The sequence below is a fragment of the Myotis nattereri genome (assembly GCF_964212035.1).
Source record: "Myotis nattereri genome assembly, chromosome: 20".
Lineage (NCBI taxonomy): Eukaryota > Metazoa > Chordata > Mammalia > Chiroptera > Vespertilionidae > Myotis > Myotis nattereri.
Genome location: NC_138096.1, coordinates 4491725 through 4511964, shown reverse-complemented (window position 1 = coordinate 4511964; position 20240 = coordinate 4491725). Strand labels below are relative to the sequence as shown.

At 36.4% G+C, this 20240-nt stretch overlaps 1 protein-coding gene across 3 annotated transcripts in view; it reads left to right on the top strand.

Moving 5' to 3' along the window:
* Nucleotides 1-20240, top strand: part of ARID4B (AT-rich interaction domain 4B) — a 59772-nt gene that overhangs the window by 10173 nt on the left and 29359 nt on the right. For all 3 annotated transcript variants that reach the window (XM_081114331.1, XM_081114330.1, XM_081114329.1), the window contains exons 3-12: nucleotides 5361-5471; nucleotides 6178-6243; nucleotides 7208-7298; nucleotides 8896-8975; nucleotides 9997-10088; nucleotides 11264-11402; nucleotides 12254-12333; nucleotides 13907-13983; nucleotides 15555-15709; nucleotides 18543-18615. In XM_081114331.1, coding sequence (XP_080970457.1) covers nucleotides 5361-5471; nucleotides 6178-6243; nucleotides 7208-7298; nucleotides 8896-8975; nucleotides 9997-10088; nucleotides 11264-11402; nucleotides 12254-12333; nucleotides 13907-13983; nucleotides 15555-15709; nucleotides 18543-18615 — 964 coding nt within the window. The remainder of the gene's footprint in view (nucleotides 1-5360; nucleotides 5472-6177; nucleotides 6244-7207; nucleotides 7299-8895; nucleotides 8976-9996; nucleotides 10089-11263; nucleotides 11403-12253; nucleotides 12334-13906; nucleotides 13984-15554; nucleotides 15710-18542; nucleotides 18616-20240) is intronic.

Below are 20240 nucleotides of genomic sequence, written 5' to 3'. Positions count from 1 at the left end.
ACTTAATTTTAAAAGAGAGCTTATATTATAAAAATTATTTCTACATTTCTGCTCATTCAGAACTGCAGGAAATCCTGACATTCATTTCATGGAAGACAATGTGTTTCTAGAAATGTGATAATATTCATACTGTGATTGGAGACACCATTCACATTTGGGGAGGACAGTGAGTTTATGGAAGTATGTAAACAGTTTGCTGGAAAAAGAAAAGGCAGGTATTCTAGAGTCAGCCTACAGATTCAGAAAAACCAAACTTCATGTTCACCATTACTATACTAGTGGTCATATTTTACACTGGAAAATAGGAAAGGGATAAAAGAGGCAAAGAGGGAAAGTTATAAAACACTTGTCTTTCTCTGAACATAGTTTGCAGTATTCCTTAATTAAGAATTGCTTGTACTCAGAAGGTCCAAGTGTGGGTATCATGGTTTCTATAAATCTCTCTTCCCCAGAATTATGTGCTGAATTTTAATATGGTCATACGTTTTCCTGGGGAGCAGTCCCAAAGCTTAGCTTCTCAATGGAAGCTAAGTCTGTAAAATAAAATACTACAGAAACACAGCTCTGCAGAATCATCTGTTAGCTGATCTGCTACCAGTCATCTTAATAGAAGTAGTTGTTTGCACATCTTTCTGCTCTTACCGTGAAAGAAACAGGTAATCTGGTCAATACTCATTTTATTATCTAATTTTCATTTGTTTATATCACTATACAGTTAGAAAGAGTTTTTATTATACTGTTTCTGAAATGTTAGCATTTATATGAATAGCTTAAAATGTTTGCCTTTATAATTTCTAAAGAGAATCTGAATGTTTTCAGTTATAATTATAAATAAAGATCCTTTGATTCATGGACACATTTTATAAAATAACTTTAAAAGGTTGCTCTGAAAATCTGGAAGTATAGTTTTTATCACACTGGGTATTATTTATGAAACTATTATAAGAATTAATGTATGTTTGCTCTTACCTTTTCCACATTCAGTTATTTGCCTACTGGGGTCATTCGCGGCAAGGATGTACTTAGCTTTAAGGTACAGTTAGAGATACATATAAAATCCTGCATCACTCTGCCTGGTGTGAGTGTTTTTCCGGTTTAACATGGTGTTGGCAGTGGGTTGATCCCCTGGGCCAAAATGATGATTTGTAAGGAAGAAGATTTTACAGAAAATAGTATATGTATCATTTTTAAATTATAAATTTAGCTATCAATTAAAAGGATACTAATTCTGTATATAGTTTTATACTATTAAAATGCGTCACTTTATATCTTGCACAATGAAGTGGATACTTTATGCAGACTTTTCTTATTTAAGCCCTTTTCTTCTAGTTTATAGATAAATTTTTGGCAGTGTGACTTAACTCTAGGTTATTTGAAGTCCTGTGTGTCAAGGTTTTACAAGTAACAGAGTGCTATCTCCTAATTTGATAAACTTGCAGTATAATTGCTTATGAAAGCATAGTCATTAATAACTTTAATAATTTTCATTGAAAATCATACTTACGTTTTGTCATTAATAGCCAAAATGAAGATTATAAACTGTCAAAGAAAAGATTCACTTCATACTGATAGTAAAAATTAGACTTGAATGTATAAAAACCATCTTTTTTTGAGAGAGATCTTGTTTCTGGTACTCTCTCTATTCCTTACTGTTGAAGTTTAGATAAGGTCATTTATGAAAGTAGATATCAGCTTCATTTTTTTGCAGGATGCAAAAACAAACTTTCCTCCTCTAGCTCAGATCACTCTTGTGATGTGGCATATAGTCGCCTGAAGCTGGTCTAGATGGTGAGCCGTGGGGGTGGGTGAATGAGTGCTGGGGCCCTGCCAACCCTGAGTAGTTTTCATTCATTCATCTGTTGGAATTATCTCCATTGTGGTGTTTAATGCCTCTTTGAGGTTGTCATATACTAAAAGTTCTTTTATAGCTTTATCTGTATGTTTAAATACATTTATTTACTGGAGGTTTTAGCATCAAATTATTACTTTTGTGTTCTGATTCTCCTGGCTGCATTGGCACTGCCTAGTAAGTAGTTTGAATGCTTACTCTTTTTAAGAACCTATCTCAATAAAATGTCATCTAGCATGTTTTGCTTTAAAAAAACGGATCTTGAATAACTGAATATTTTCTAGGTAATGTCAACATTAGTCAGCCACTGGAGAATTGATTCAGCTATTCTCTTTCTTAAAGCATTTTATGTGTTGGTGTACTGAAGCCCAGGGCACAGTGGAGATTACTGTTGATTCATTTAGGCACTTAACGTGTTTCCTTGGCATTTTGGCTTCTTGAAGGATTAGTATTCACCAGTAGCTAATTTCAAAATCGCTTACCTTTTTAGTGTTCTCAGGGAATTCAGTGTTTTTTAGGAGTCAGGGAGGGCATTTGGTAGATTGACTAGAAAAATAATTGTTTAAGCAGTGCTGATAACTGTGAGGTAGCTGTTGCCTTGACAACTAGAAAACTGTTCTGTTTGCTAAACAAAGGGATGGTAATTTAGTAGTTTAATTTCCTCTTGGCATGGAGGTGTTACATAAAACATTTTATTTTAGCCACTGAGATGGTCTATATTATTGACCAAAATCAGAGAAGCAGAGCAAAAAGAGAAGGTAAGAGGGTTTTTTTTTGTTTTTGTTTTTGGTTGTATACATGTTCTTTTTTTTTTTTTTTTTTTTCCAGTTGATCAGCAGCCTAGCCAGGTTCTCTAGCCAGTATCTCCAGCCAAGTGCTGTGTGTTTTATTGTCTTGTTACATCTGTATTTATACCAGTTGATTTTAATCCTGTCAATTTCTATTCCAAAGGTTAGGGCATTTCTTATCTCCATTCCAGGGAGTAAAGATTATGTAGCTTAAGGGTGATTGTTCGTAGTTAAAGTGATTAATTACCCGCCTGGCATTTAGTTAAGGGGTTTTATTCCCTCCCTAACTTCAGGGAAAAATTCCTACCTGGGGAAACAACCTTTCTTGGAGAGGTGACCTGGGTTAAAACACATAGTGCCAAAAAAGGAAGCAAACGTATTAAGAACAGTATGCCATATACGCTAGGTCCCTTGAAATATATGCTGTGCAGATGTTTCTTCCCTGCAGCGACTGTGTCAAGCAGCAAGGATGGACCGGCTTCCAGCAGATTCCCCCTTTTTTATTTTTTAAATGATAGCGCATGTAAATCAGCAGCCATCTCTCAGATTGTGTTAAGAAGACTGACAAGCAATGATAGCGAGCATAGCAATAAACATAGTGGATGGAGTGCACACAGAGCCTTGTAAAAGGTTGCTGGCCTCTTCAGTCAAGGATTTCAGCTGTCCTCAAGTCGGTGGTTTGGTTGTCCTTGTTGATCTGGCTAGCGGGCAGTGTCACTGGCGATGGCTTCCCGAACGGCTGGGTCCTTCAGGGCCGTGCTTGATGGTGGTGTGGGCGTCCGGGAAGGAGTCAGCTGTGCCTTCTGGGTCAGCTAGGGGTCCCTGTTCGGGCGCCATCTGTTGGGGTCCAGCCCTAGCAGGTCCAGGGGTCCCCAAAGGTGTGGATGGAATTGGCAAAGTAGGAATGACACGGAGACAGCGTTCAGTTGATCAGCAGCCTAGCCAGGTTCTCTAGCCAGGATCTCCAGCCAAGTTCTGTGTGTTCTTGTATACATGTTCTACCTGTCAGGGTGGGTATTGGGCAAAAGACTCTTAATCGGCTCACAGTTCTTTGTGTCTCTCTGTGTTGAACCAAAGTACAGTAGCCTCAGAATAGGTGTATAGCCTTTTATTGTCTTTCTGTCACTCTAAAAGATTGTGGTATACACTTCCTTATGGAGCATCCCACCAACTCTTAACCTCTCGCCATAGAATGCAACATGATTATTTCTGTATTGATTAAGGGGGATAATATTTATACACCCCCTCATATGTATACACAATTATACTAGCATCTGCTGTTTATGTGGGATCTTTTTTATTTTATGTTTTTATTGATTTTAGAGAGAGGGACAACCACCCTTGTCTTAGTTTATGTAATACCTCCATCTTTAAAAAGTTATTAAAATTATTTGATATAAATATGGGCAATTTTGTTACATAGCATTAGAATTTTTAAAAATATATTTTTGTCGACTTTTAGATAGAGTGGGAGAGAGAGATAGAAACATCACTGAGAGACACATTGATCTGCTATCTCCTGCATGCCCACTACTGAGGATCAAGATCAAAACCCAGGCATGTGCCCTGATTGGGAATCAAACCCCGAACCTCTTGGTCCAGGGGACAAACAATTCACTGAGCCACCCCACCCAGGCACATAGCATTAGAATTAAAAAAATAAATAAAAAATATGTTTTTGGAGATGCTAGCCACAACTATTAAGAGTGAATTTACTTTAAGATCTAAATGAAAATGATTTTTGCAATATTCGTTGCTGTATAACAGTATTTCCCCCCTTACGTTTTATGGAATATAATGGTAATAGATGTTAATAGAAAGAAAAAATAAGAGGTTCTTTGGACAAACCAGATTAGGAAATGATGAGGCAGAGTGGGAATTCATTCAGTAAAACAGTTTTCCTAAATTTTCCTTCCTTTTTTATTTTTTGGTGGAGCTTCTTGGGATATTAGTATTTCTCGTAAAACACTTTGGGAAAAGCTACTTATGTAATCTTACTTTGGCTATGGAATTGATTAATATAAGCAGAACTCCTTAGAAATATAGATCCTACGTAAAAGTATACCTGATTGTAAAAAGTCAGAGCATCTACATTAGGACTGTTAAAAACTAAATCAACAAGTGGGGAAACCTAACATATTAGTTAAGGTTGACAGATAAACAAACAGTGAACCCATGCCTTAAAGCATTTGAGACATTTTGACTAAGTTTTATTGGAAACTTCCCAGATTGGATTTTGTAGTTGAATACATGTAATTCCTCCTGCCCCTTTTATGCCATTCTGTCTAAAAGTTGTCTAGATAGTCTGAATTTGGGTGCTTGTAAAGATATAGCCTATAAGAAGAAATTTTCTCCGACTTTGAGCTTTAAGAATCTGCTTTTTCATGGTCGTGTAGTAAATATATATTTGGATGGTGGATGGAAGGGGTGTGAAGGAATGGTATATATTTGTGATTGAGCAAATTCATATTATGAACCATGTGTATTTTAATAGAAAAAGATGCCTTTATATTTTATATCATGTACATTTAGTACATTTAAGTAGACTTTGATATATATTTTTTAGTTATCTTTAAATTAGTGTATTTTACAGATTGTACTTGTTAACAAATACATAGTCAGTTATCACAGCTTTTATAGCTATAACAAGATTTGCTCTGCCATTCTGAGGTCTGACTGTGGGAAAGAATCAGAGTTTAAATCTAATTGGTTTGCATTTTTAGGCCCTGGATGAGCCTCCCTATCTGACAGTGGGCACTGATGTGAGTGCTAAGTACAGAGGAGCCTTCTGTGAAGCCAAGATCAAGACAGCAAAGAGACTTGTCAAAGTCAAGGTACAGTCTTTGTAGATTTTATAAATTATATATCCAGTATTTACTATTTAAACTTTGGTGAGTATATTTAATAATTTTTCCTGCAAGATGAGTTTAGTTTCTAGGAGTAGTGGCTATGAAAATACCTGGGGAAAAAATCATTATTTGTGATTTAGAAGTATTTTAATTGGAATGAAGTTAGATTTTCTATATATTTATATATATATATATGTATATTTGTATTAATGTATACACATATTTTAAATCCAAGGATTTTTTTAAAAATTGATTTTAGAGAGAGGGAGGAAGGAAGAGAGAGAGAAACATCTGTGTTAGAGAGAAACATTGATTGGCTGCCTTTGCATGCACCCCAACTGGGGATGGAACCTGCCATCTTTTGCTGCACGGGATGACGCTCCAGCCAACCACCAAGCAGGGCAGGATATGGTTTTTATTGATTTTAAAGAGAGGAAAAAGAGATAGAGAGAAACACTGATGTGAGAGAGAAACATCAGTCGGCTGCCTCCCACAGAAACCCCTACCGGGGATCAAACCCATAACCTAAGTATGTGCCCTGACAGGGAATCAAACCCACCCACCTTTTGGTTATACGATGACACTTGAACCCACTGAGCCACTCGGTCAGGGCAGTATACTGAAGGCCACCTTACTACAGACTTGGTGTTGTGTGTGTGTGCATGTGTCTAATTAAATTTATAATCTCTAGGTAACATTTAGGCATGATTCTTCAACAGTGGAAGTTCAGGATGACCACATAAAGGGCCCACTAAAGGTAATTCATTCATTTATTCATTATTAATTCCAATGCTTCAGTGGTAAACGATTAAAATTATACCCGGTCATTTCTTTTTAATTCATTGACTATCTTGTTGAATTGATAAGTATGTATTGCTCTCTAAATAGATTAATAGAGAAAATGATGAGTGAGAATCATGGATCGGCTGCCTCCTGCACACCCCCTCACTGGGGATGGAGCCCGCCACCTGGGCCTGTGCCCTGGCTGGGAATTGAACCCTGACTTCCTGGTTCATAAGTGGATGCTCATCCACTGAGTAACACCGGCCCGACACTCTGCTCATTTTTTTAATCGGATGGTTTGTTTTGCTATTGAATTGGATGAGTTCTTTATATATTTTAGATATTAACCCTTTATCAGATTAATGATTTTCAACTACTTTTCCCATTCAGTAGGTTGCGTTTTCATTTTCTTGATAGTTTCCTTTCCTGTGTAGAAGTTTTTTAGTTGGCTGCAGTTTTGAAGACCATGTAAATATAACTCAGTATTTTCTTGATCAAATGGAAACTTTTAAATGATTGTCTTTAGTGTTACATTTTAACTCTTAAGGAGCCATCAGAGCCTATTCCTTAATTTTCCTCCCCTTCCTCCACCGCCTTCAAAGAGGAGTGGTTATATGGGGCACAGACAGTCAGTTTCACAGATGGTGGTTCCAGTTCTCAAAGTGAGGTCTGGACTCCTGGGGGTTCCCAGGACCCTTTTATGGAAAAACGGGCACAACTGTTTTCATAATAATTATTAGATAGTATTCGCCTTTTTACTATGTTGACACTTTCACTGATGGTACAGAAACAGTAGTGGTAAAACTGCTGGTACCGCAACACAAATCAGTAATTTTATTCTTTCTACCGTGCACTCAATTAAAAAAATAAATAAAGCCAGTTTTTGGTTTGTTCACTTACCTTCTAAAAAGTTTTTCTAACTTTTAAAAATACTTTAGGTTGGAGCTATTGTGGAAGTGAAGAATCTCGATGGTACATATCAGGAAGCTGTCATCAATAAATTAACGGATGCGAGTTGGTATACTGTAGGTAAGGGAATCCATCTTTTAAAGAAGTTTTTTCAAAGATAATACAACCAAAGCAAAGTTTCCTTGATTTACTTCCTTCCCAGTGCCATAGACAATATAACCGTTAAGGGTTATCTTTCCAGATTAAAAAAATTTGTTTTATTAATATGTGCATAACATATTATTTGAAAATTATTTAGTTATGCATATTATAGCATTGGATTTCTAGCTTTTTTTCATTTCAAAGTGTATCTTAGAGAAATTTATTTTTCCATCTTAACCATTTTTTTTTTTTTGATCGTCAGCCTAGGATATGTTTATTGATTTTAGAGAGAGGAAGGAGAGAGAGAGAGAGAGAAACATCGATTGGTTGCCTCCCATATTAGCCCTGACTGAGTATTGAACCTGCAACCTTTTGGTGTATGGTACGATGCTCCAAGCAACTGAGTTACCCGGCCAGAGCCATTCTAACCATTTTTAAGTGTACATTTAAGTATATTTATCTTGTTGAGTCACACCGGCCGGGCTGTTATCTCCTTCTTATTATTTTTAGTTTGTGAGTTCTTTTTATATTCTGAATATTTGCTGCTTTAGTTTGCAAGTACTTTTCTCATTGTTTTACTCATATCTTTACTATGTCACACGTATAATATACTTTACTACGTATAATATACGTATATTCTGTGTATATATAAACTTACAGTAAATTTGGTGGGGCATTTTAGTACTTTAAATAAGTAGTTTTCAACTGGGAGCAAGTTCATCACTCAGGGAACATTTGGCAATGCCTGGAGATATTTTTGGTTATCGCAGCTGGGAAGGGGGTGCTGATGGCATCTAGTGGCCAAGGTTGCTGTTCAGTATCTACAGTGCACAGGACAGCTCCCCCGCAGTGGAAGAGAATTATCTGGTCCAAATGTTAGTAGAGCTGTGATTGAGAAACCCTGCTTTAAATAAAAATAGAGTAATTCTTTTTTTTTTTTTTTAATATATTTTATTCATTTTTTACAGAGAGGAAGGGAGAGAGATAGAGAGTTAGAAATATCGATGAGAGAGAAACATCGATCAGCTGCCTCCTGCACATCTCCTACTGGGGATGTGCCCGCAACCCAGGTACATGCCCCCGACCGGAATCGAACCTGGGACCTTTCAGTCCGCAGGCCGATGCTCCATCCACTGAGCCAAACCGGTTTCGGCAAAATAGAGTAATTCTTTAATGGCAGTCTGAATATATCAGTTTGTACTCTTTCTGTTTCTTAGCTAAATCTATAGGTTTTTACCAGCAGGAAATCTTGCTTTTCCTTTACCACATTGAGAAGGGTTAATAGCGTTTAAATAGTTTCATGCTGAAATGTTAACATTTTTATTTGGTGTTTTCTGTTTGAGGGAAGAAGGTTTTTTCATTTAAGGTACATTGTTTCTTTTTTGCTAGAAATTGGAAAAGATACTCAATGTTTGAAGTTGTTTATTAGAAAACATAAAATGTGACCTGAATTTTGAATGTAATCTTTGAAAACAATAAATAGCTCTATTTCTGCTCGGAAAATTAAATAATTTATATTATCTTGTTAATCTTTGAAAAACTCTTCAGCAGTTTCCATTTTTACCTCCTCTCCTAGTTTTTGATGATGGAGATGAGAAGACGCTGAGACGGTCCTCACTGTGCCTGAAAGGAGAGAGACATTTTGCTGAAAGTGAAGTAAGTGACCATCTAACAAATGAACATCTCCCAATAGTTTGCTTTCTCAAATGAAGCAACTTATATATTAATTAGGAAAATTCATCAAAACGTAATACCATTATAAGATAGTCTGTGAAGCCTGCTTGAGGCTTTATGTTTGAGTATTCTTTTTTGTCTTGTAAATGATTATAGGAAAGAGAGGTCTGATTTGTAACCCACTTGAACCCCATCATCATGAAAATAATGTAGTTACTACAAGCAATCCAGAACTACTGTTGCTAGTAGCTGACATAATTGCAGCCTCCTCAAAGAAGCCTTGCCTGGCTGCCCTTTCTAAAATTGTCCCTTTCATCCCTCTTAATTGTTTTAGGTTGGTTTTATTTTCTTTATAGCACATATTGTTCGCTGACTTTAAAATATGTGTCTGTGCTTGACTGTTTATCTATTATTGTCTGCCTTTCTCATTGGAATGTGTCAGGAGAGCACGGATTTTGTGTCTTGTTTGCCACTTGGTTCCCAGTGCCTAGAACAGTGCCTGCCACAGAGTAGGAACTGAATAAATGTTCGTTGAATGAATAAATGAAGTGCTTATATTTCTTAGGGAAATATAAAGCATTTCTCAGAGCTTTACATACATTATTACATTTACATTATGAAGTAGAAACCATTATTTTCTTTGACTTACAGATAATGAAACATGGTTAGAGCTGGTTCTTAAACCAGCACTTTCTAGTACCAAATCCATGCTCTAAAATTAAAATGTGTTATTCAGTTACTAAGAAGGGAAAGTTCACAATGTTTTGTAAATCTGTAGCTTGCTACTCAGAAGTTTTAAATGGACGTATGGTTATAAATAGTGCTATAGTCTCTAGACCCCCTCCCCAGTTAATAAAAATTAATGCCCAGAGGGGCCCAACCATAATTTTTTTTTTTAGTCACTATTTAGAACAGTGTTTTTTGGGGGACATTTAATATTACTTATTAAATCACTAGACTTGCCATGTAATAACTTTTTCTGGGTTTGTGTTCTTACCCACAGACACTAGACCAGCTCCCACTCACCAACCCTGAACATTTTGGCACTCCAGTCATCGGGAAGAAAACAAATAGAGGAAGAAGATCGAATCATATGTAAGTCCATTTTCATAACTGTTAGTTAAACCTGAATTCATTTCTCCTAGTGTTGCTCTAATAGTTACTAATTTTAAATTGTAATTTCAAAATGCTAACTGAATCTAATAGTAATTTTAGATCTAATAGTAATTTCAGACTCCTTAGCATGGGTCCTTGAGGTTCTCCATGTTCAGCCAACCTTAGCAGCTGGGTATCTACCTCTTATTTCTCCCTACATGTATGGGGACACTGTAGTCAGAATGGAACGGGTCATCATTCTAATTGTGGCTATACTTTGGAGACAGAAATTGGGTGAGCATAGCTCTCATATTACAGCAAACCCATGAAAATAGGTATTAGTTTTATCCTTATTAAAATTTGGGGAAATTGGCTGCAGATACAATAAGTAACTAATTTAAGGAACACAGGAATGAAAGGATCCCCTTACTGGGGATCGAGCCCACAACCTGATTGTGGACTTTCTCTGAAGCAGATTCAGCAGAATTTTTTGTTTTGTTTTGTGTTTCTTTTTCCCTTTTTAGTAGTATTTTTTACTCTACTTTTGTCTAATATCAAATAGACGGTTTTAGATCCCTTTTCTAACGTCTTTCAAATTTACTAGTTCAATATACAATGTAACTGGAAGGAATTTTTAACAATACAAAAGAATCATTGTGCATTTTATGAATATTTGTGCATATTTGATATTGAGAATAACAGTGATGATCTCTTACCAGATTGTCTCCACTCTCTCCCTTGACTCCCAGTAATAAAGATCTGCCTGCCTTCTTATAAAATTAGCTTTGTACTGAGAGTGTAAAATTACTGTCTATAACTCCTTTAATCTGAATGTAGGATTTAATATATTTTACTATGTATAGCATGGGGGTATTTTATATGGGGCCTGCAGCTTTTTGAGAATTTGGGGACCAATGTTAGTCTGTTCTGAACTTTCCCTTAATTGTTTAAAATAGCACTAAATAAATGGGAAATATTTTTAGGAGAATGTGTTTTTCTCTAGTGATAATCCTTTTATGTTGGTATTCTTTAGAAATTTAGGAACTTAATTTTTAAATTAGCTGTTCTGTGGACATTAGGAAATGGGAAAAGATTTCTTGAACGTCTGTATTTATCAACTTGATGTGCTCATTCTTGGTGAAGTAGGTGAAATGTCTTACTGTTTATTTCCGTAGCCCAGAGGAAGAGTCGTCTTCATCCTCCAGTGATGAAGATGAGGACGACAGGAAGCAGGTTGATGAGCTGCTAGGCAAAGTTGTTTGTGTAGATTACGTTAGTTTGGATAAAAAGAAGGCACTGTGCTTTCCTGCGTTGGTGAGTAACCTCAATTAAAGGAGTTTCATTTCCAGCTACACAAGTTCATGAAAAAACCACAGCTGCTTGTCTTAGTGTCTTTCACAGGTGCAAAATGGGGAAATGGTTTTAGCATCATTTCGTTCAGAGAAAGATTAACTTTCAAAATTGCCTCTGAGTACAAAGAACTCTTGAAGTCATTTAAGAAAGGCAAAATTCATAGGCCTCTGACATTGGCACTGCCTTTGGGAAAACATGCTTTATCCTCACTAAATAACAGCTGAGGCTATTTCAAATAAAAGAAATCTTTGAATGTTAGTAGGAAATCTTACACGGACTCCAGAAAGGTACCCACTTTGAAGTGTTTACTTTTTAGAGTGGGTAGTATTACAAAGAAAGGTAATGTGTTTTAAATACATATTTAACCGTAAATAATATAGAACCCCGTCCCTAGCTTTTGTTAAGGATGGAGACTGTCCCGATGAAGGTTTTAATACCTGATCCCATTTTGGGGCCTGCCCTTCTCTTACCGTGGTACAGACCCTCGCTAAGACACTAGTTCCACTCCATTCCGCTCTCCACTTCTGATAGGATGCAGTCTCCAGCTTCAGTCTAGTCAGAGCCACACTTCTGCTTGCAGCCTGAGCCTGTGCAGAGGCAGGGGGAGCCGTAGGCCTGGGAGGATGTAGGATATAAATTGAAAATTATGCGTGACTGTGTCCACATGTGTGTACCTGTTTGCCCTAAAATTAAATTTAGTTTTTAAACTAAGCTGAAAAACTACTTTCTAAAAGGATTTAAATAATTGGTTCTAATATACCTATCTGTAAATGTGTATTTACTAACCATAATTTCACCCATTTTTTATAAAGGTGGTTTGTCCTGATTGTAGTGATGAAATTGCTGTGAAGAAAGACAATATTCTTGTTCGATCTTTCAAGGATGGCAAATTGTAAGTATAACTCACTTGTTATGAAAAATATGCCATTTTTCCACATTAGAATGGTAAATGATAAAGTTATTTCCAGTGACATTACCCTTTTACTTTTCGCCATTCAGAAAGTTTCAAAGTATGATCGTTTTTCATGTTTCTAGTAAGTGTAGTAGTATGTCTTTCCTTGTTCATGATGGTCTTTGCTAAACTACACTCTCAGTATTGTCTAATTTGTCAATTTTGCCTGTGTAATAGCTGGTGATTTGTTGAGGCAAATTTGATATATCTTCCATATCTAACCCTTGATTGATATACTAGTGGATACATTTATGGTTCTTGAATGTTTAATTAGGACTCTTAAATTGTATCTTAAGTGTTAAGAAAGATGTTTTTCATGTAGAACTTTCTTAGAACTGAGTTACAAATTTCTATTTTTTTTTCCCCTTTAAGAATTGTGTGGAAAAAAAAAAAAAAAAAAAGAATTGTGTGACCAGAAAAGCCCTATCTTTTATACTCTGCCCTAAAGGATGACTATATCTTTAAAGGATGATCATATTTTAAGATTGGTGTTTGGGTTTTCAAGTTCTAAAAAGTGATTTTTAAAAACAATCTATGAAAACCATGTTAACTAAATGGAGATAATGAGAGAAATTTGAACACTGAAATTGAATACTGGTTTGATGATACTAAGAAATTACTAGTTTTTAAATGTGTGATAATGGTATGATTATATTTTTTAAAAGAATTTTGAAGCTCCATAATGAAATTATATGTCTGGGATTTGCTTCAAAATAATCGAGCTCAGGTAGGAGGGGGTAGGTAGGGGTATAAATGAAGCAGTGATGATGAGTTAATGATTATTGTAGTTGGGTGATGTATATGTGGGAGGTCATTGCACTATTTGGTCTACTTTTGTATATGAGATTTTAAAAATAAAAGCTTAAAAGAAATAGGCAAGCTGAAACTTGTATTTGGAATAGTTTTCAGGCTTTGTGGTTTGACTGAAACACACCAAATGCAGGAAAGATGAATTATCATTAGTGTCAAACAGGAAATATATATGACATATATGATAGAACCTCTTATAGGTGCTTATATCTGATCCCTCTTTATAGTTGAGGACTTTAGTCTAAAATCCAGTTAAAATTTTGTTAAAAGAACATTCACATTGTAAACTAGTACATTTTCTTCCAGTATTAAATTTAGTAATTTCCTATGATTATTCCAAGATAATGGCAGGTTCTTATTGTTTTACTTCTTATTTATTGGATTGATGCATTCTGCCACCCAAACATTTTTATCTGTTGTTATTTTTAGTATTTAAGTACTTTTCATTTAGTATTTCATTGCTTTTAGCAAGGGACCCTTGATAATTTGAGAATACCTTGTTTATAAAATGTCTCTATTAAAGGTGGGGTCCTTTTGTAGATGATTACATGTATTAACATTTTATCCGTAACTTGCACCCTCGTGTAAATGTCAGTATTCCCATATTTTCAGTAGCTTTCTGTGGTGTGTAATTAGGCTCTTAATTAATTTCTGTTGTATTTTTGTGTTTGCTTTTTCTTTAAAATTGAAAAAAATAATATAGTACTTCAGTACCAAGAAAGGATGTCCATGAAATTACTAGTGATACTGCACCAAAGCCTGATGCTGTATTAAAACAAGGTAAGGGTAATCTTGAAATAAATTGTTAATTAAAAAAACTGATAGTATTTTTGGAGATTAAGTTTTCTTAGGTTGGGGTGGGTTGGTGGGTAGAGATTAACCAACGAATTTGTGTGCATATATGCATAGCCATGGACACAGTAGTGTGGTGAAGGGGGATGGGTTCGAGTGGAGGTCAAGAGAGAAGAAAGGGGACGTCTGTAATACTTTCAATAATACATTTTAAAAAAGGATATTTTTTAAAAATTGCCTTTAAAGTTATACTTAGCTTTCTGTGACTTTGTGTTTTATAAACCCATGTGTCTTTTGTTATCATAGTTTCCTTTTTCTTTTTTTCAGCTTAATATTATTTAAAGTGTGAAAGAACTATATCAGCAGCTATTGCTATAGTCTGGCTTTTGCCTCTAAATAAAATGTTAGTTCCTGAGGATGGTAGCAACAGGAATTAAAGTAATTTTGATGTGGCATTTCTCATACCATAATAATAGCTATCCTATATAATAAAAGCATAGTATGCAAATTGCCCCCTTGACTGAGAGTTCACCTGGGTGTTCAACCAGGGGGCGGGGCTGGCCAGGCGGAGGGAGGAAGTACCTGGCCGGCAGCCAGCAGCCACTAGGGACCCTACCAGTGCACAAACTTTGTGCACCGGGCCCCTAGTACTTACTAGATTATTCAGTGGTTATATTAACACATTGTATGTGGGAAACGTATTTATACGTTTTACTTACACGTTTTACGTTGATTGGTAGTAGAGTGTGGGACATGTATTAATACGTTTTTTATAGACTAGTGGTAGAATGTGGGTAACGTATAAATACGTAAACTAAAGTTATCGTAATTTTACTGAACGTTGCCATTTGCGCAAAAAATTAGCAAAAATGGCCCGCGCCACCTGTTAGCGCGCGATAAAAATTACCCGTTAAATGCTGTAATTGCATTTCTTACTAGATTTTTGCCATTGTATATAGCTGCTTATTTTCAGTTTGCCTATATTCATCAAATCTAATAATAGGTTGTGTAGACTGGTTAAAAATCATCAAGAATTTATGGTTTAAAATTGATTTCCATGTATTGTAAAATGAGAATTACTGCATAGCTAATTTTAATTGAAGTTAATTGTTAATATAATGCAAGTTTAGCGATCTAGAGAAAATATATTTTCAGGTATTGTATGTTCATTACAATTGTTCTGGCTGGCATGCGATTCTATTTAATTGTCACTTGTAGGGTAAACGATTAAAAGATTTACCTAACTTACGTTTTTATTAGACATGCTTAATTTTTATTTAAAAGAAGAAAACTGCTCTTTTGTATTTCTTAGGGCCTAGGTCCCCTTCCAATAGTAGCAGTTTTGTCATGTATAAAAATGGCCGCCTGATGCTTAAGACTGAGAGGATTAAATGAGCAGCTACACAGAAAAGCGGTCAGCTCAGTGCCTGGCACACCGCAGGCACTGATAACTGTCAGCGGTATTTACACAATGGCCTTCATTTCTTTATTTGTTTACTATCTGTAGACAAGTCAGTTGTCTTCTTTCTCCAGTTCACTGGTTTATGGTCTCTTTCCAGCCTTTGATCAGGCATTAGAGTTTCACAGAAGTAGAACTATTCCTGCTAACTGGAAGACGGAATTGAAAGAAGACAGCTCCAGCAGTGAGGCGGAGGAGGAGGAAGAGGAGGAGGAGGATGAGAAAGAAAAGGAGGATAACAGCAGTGAGGAGGAGGTAAGTGAAACAGCTGAGGCCTTTACATTAAAATTACAGCTGGGTTTTCGAGTTAGAATTTGACGCATAGTCATTAATCACTTGAATACTTTTAGTATTAGAAATATTTCATAATGAAATTGTATTTGTGATACTCATCGTAATCAAGTAGTTTGCTTGCTTACCTTAAAATAGAAATAGGGTCTTGTGAAAATAAAACTAAGTATAGATATCCCAATAACCTCAGAAATGTTTCCTAATTTTACTGTGCTTTCGGTTTAACCGATGATTAAGGAAATACCCATCTAACATAGCAAAACTTTCACGTGCTTTTCACTGTCGTGTAGATAGCTGTCACCTCATACAGTGTTTACATCTGGGTATTTTATTGAAATACCTAGAAAAGTACAAAATACATATTCCACCTAGTATTAAAAGAATAAGTATAAAAAAGTAAAGGTTAATGAGAATCTTAAATGATTTTATCTAACATAGTGGATGTGTAGTTCTGATAAGATCATAAATAAGACATCTGAATTTATATAGATAAAGAAGCTGAAGTTTTAGATTTTGTTGTAGCTAGTACTTTAGGTCTAGCAGCAACAAGTACCGAGAAAAGATGTCCATGATATCACTAGTGACATTGAACCACGGTACTCTTTCATGGTTTGTTGAGCGACTTTATAAAAGTTATGGAGTGAGAGGTACAGATAGCAAAGGCTAGTATATTTGATCGTGAAATGAATTGTATTTAATGTTTTCAGGAAACTAAATTCATGTCAATATGTAATATTTTAGGTAAGTTATGAAATTCTGCCACATAACTATTATTGGCGTAGGGTTGTTTTATGATATAATAATCTATAGTGACAATGTGTAGTGTAACTGTGTCCCTGGTTTCAGTCTTCTCTCCCACTGCGTTCTATTTAAAATGCTAAAATGAGTAGTCCCTTGTTAAAACCTTTTCAGTAGCTTCTTATCGCTCTAAAAATCAAGTGTCACTTATAGGTCCTCCTTTATAATCCAACCCCTGCCTTCTTTATTACTTTTCTTGGTATGCTCTCTTTCCCCCCACCCCCAACTTGGAACTTTATGCTATAGCAATATCAAATTATATACCTTCTACTACTCACCTTTGCACATACTCTACCCCACAGTGCCCTCCCCTCCTCTTCCCTCCCCCAGTCAGCCTGGCACCCTCCTGTTCAGTTTTCAAACCCGACATATGTCGCCATTGTAAGGGGAAACCTTCTGTAAACCATCACCTTTCTCACCTCAGGAAAGTTAATCACTCCGTTTGCTAGTCTGTATGGTCCGAGTACATATTTTGTCAGTGTGCATAAGTGCACTGGTTCATGTCTGTTTCTTAATTCCCCTACTAATCTGTAAGCTCCTCAAGGGCAGGGAGCTTGTCTTCCTGTACTTATCACATTCACAGTGTCTGACACAGTGGAGCATGCAGCAGATGATCAGGAAATGTTAATTACCAAGCGGTTGGTGCTTAGATTTGTGTTTTTGTGAAAGCAAATCTGGTTTCCAGTTTAAACATTTTTTTTGTGTCATATATAAACTTGACTTAAAAATTTTGCAACAGGAATTAATTTGGCAGTTTATGAAAGTCAAATATTGTACCATGGGAACATTAGGTGATATCTAGAAAATAGATTTCCTTAGACTTACATCTGACTACTCTACCAACACACAGCATATGTGGGCCATCTTTAAATTGAGAAATACAGGTTTATCCTAAACAAGTTAATAATTGTCATTTATTCTCCTGTGCCCAACTAGCAAGCCTAGTAATTTATCCACATGACTTTTTGTTTTTAACTGGCCTTCCTCGGCTCTGCTAGCATTTAATATAAAGGGGTAACATCTCATTTAAACAATGGCATTAGACACAGTTTTAAAAATTAAAGAGATTTATTTAGACCATCAATAGAAAAGTATGCTCCCACCTTTACTATGAGAGATACATTGGCCCAGCCAGAGTAACTGTAGCCTTGGTGTATAGTTTGGTCCACTTGCTCTGCAGTTACTCTTAGTCATTGCTTACTTTTCTTTCATTGATTCAGCACCTGACCTAGTGCGTCCACCGACTGGTGCTCATAAAATGTTTGTGAATGGATGATAGTCACTGAATGGATGAGTTCCTCCCTCTCACCTACTACCCTGCTCCTTGCAGGTTGCTTCAGGACCAGCTCCCCACTGCCACAGCCCCTGGCCACAGCAGCAAGAAGCTAGCCCCTCCCTTGTAATTGATAAATCGGGGAACTATTTTATTACTTGAAGATTTCCCTAAGTCTGAATCTTCAGGTATTGTAGATCAAGTTTGTTCCCCACTTTACCGATTTGACATGCTTGCAGTACTGCACAGGGGGCTGTGTGTAATGATGGACACTTGTAGTTACAGCTACTGGGACCCACACTTGTACAGTTCTATGAGGAGCAATAATCGAGTCAGTTTTGATGTTAAATTAAACCCTGACCCAATTTCATAGAAGCGAGAGTAGGTCTTCTTGAGCCTGTGACCCTGATTTAAAGAATTGATCTCTTACATGGGATAAACCAAAAGCTGGTGAACCGTCTTTGTAGTCTCTTTTCTTATATGAGAATTTACAGTTGGGATTGTCACTTTGGAAATACCTTTTAGGACATATTCCTCTGTAAAGCACAAAATGTCTAGAATTTTCTGGGTTCGAACAGCTTATTATTAAGAAATAATTTGTATTTGATAAAAAGCCTTTGAAATATTTTAGTGAGTATTAGTCTTTGCTGTTGGTAGGAAATCTGCTTGTTTTATTCAATGCTTAACTGAGCAAAATAATATTCTACTCTTCTGTAACTAAAACAGGAAGAAATAGAACCATTTCCAGAAGAAAGAGAAAATTTTCTTCAGCAGCTGTACAAATTCATGGAGGATAGAGGTGAGTGTGTTGTTTTTTTTATTAATGTTGTAGGTATCCGATATGTAGTTAATATTTTAAAAATAATAATTCTGTTCATTAAGCTTCCTATTCATGGTAATCATGGCTATCTTTTTGGTTGCCAATATCACCAGCACCTAGCATAGTGTCTGTCCCATGGAAAGTGGAATGAGGAATTTGACAGAGTTTTGAGAGATACATGGCCGTGGGCCCAGAAATGCCTGTGTTCTGTTCTGTTGTTTCTTCACTCCCATCAGCACTCTTATCCCAAAGAACTCTGACGCTAGGGAGCAGCAGCAGAGTAGGAATCATAGCAGCAACATTGTAATTGCACCTACATAGATGCCACTAGGAAAACGCCTCCTTCTCCAGAACCACCGTTTGACATACGTGTGTGTGTGCGCGCGCGCGCGTGCGCACGATGTGACTACACTCTAAGATGGACCCTAAGTCTTTTTATAAAGGCTCAGCCTCACAACTAAGAGAATGAAGCCAGACGCAGAGAGCCAGAAGTAAAGAAGTGTGACAGTATTCCAAGGTGAACCTTGGCTTACCTCATTGAACCCGCCTAGTGTCGTTACATAAATGCAGGGGTTGGGGAAGGAGGAACAGGTGCTGACCTTTGGTGGTAACCCAGTTCTCGGTTCTCTTGCTCATCTGCTCAGAGTGTAGTTTCTCCTTTCCCGGGAAGATGCGAGCAAGGGAAAGGAGGCGGGAGAAGCAGAAAGCTCTCTAGCTTGAGGAGAAGGACATGATTGAATAGGATTTGGAAATGCCACTTTACTCTGTAATTATTTTTAAATCTCCGTTTGCTTGCTGATGAGTGGAAGCTGGCTGTTTGTCTTTTGCTCTCATAAATGATAGTGGCTACTGTAACGTAGTTATCTTTTTATAGAATATACATTGTCCTTGGTTCCTGTGTTATTTCTTTGTATAAATGGAGGCTTGGCCTAAGAAGGTAGGCTATTTCTTAGGCTTTTATGTAACATAAATAAAAAGAGATGAATAAAGTCTAATATTAGAACAGTGATAAAATAGGATTATGCCAGTCATATTTTTTGGAAAGGGCCATAGGTTGTGTAGCTTTGTTCTTTTATTTCCTCTGCCATTTTCTAAAGGCATGATAGTTTGTGTCCTTGCCCTATGTTTTTCCGTATTAGAATGAAAGAAAACTATAGCTTTACTCTAGAACAGCGGTTCTCAACCTGTGGGTCGCGACCACTTTGGCGGTCGAAAGATCCTTTCACAGGGGTCGCCTAAGACCATCCTGCATATCAGATATTTACATTACGATTCACAATAGTAGCAACATTACAGTGATGAAGTAGCACCAAAAATAATTTTATGGATGGGTCACAACATGAGGAACTGTATTTAAAGGGCCAGAAGGTTGAGAACCACTGCTCTAGAATCATTTATTAGAGAAGTAGTAATTTAGTAAAATGCAAAGAAAGTAATCCCTGGTTGGGTAGCTCAGTTGGTTCGAGTGTTGTCCTATCTGCCAAGGTTATAGGTTCAGTCCCGTGTCAGGGCACATACAAGAATCAACCAATGAATGCATAGGTAAGTGGAGCAACAAATCATTGTTTCTCTCTCATCAGTAAAGAAAAAATTAATCTTTAAAA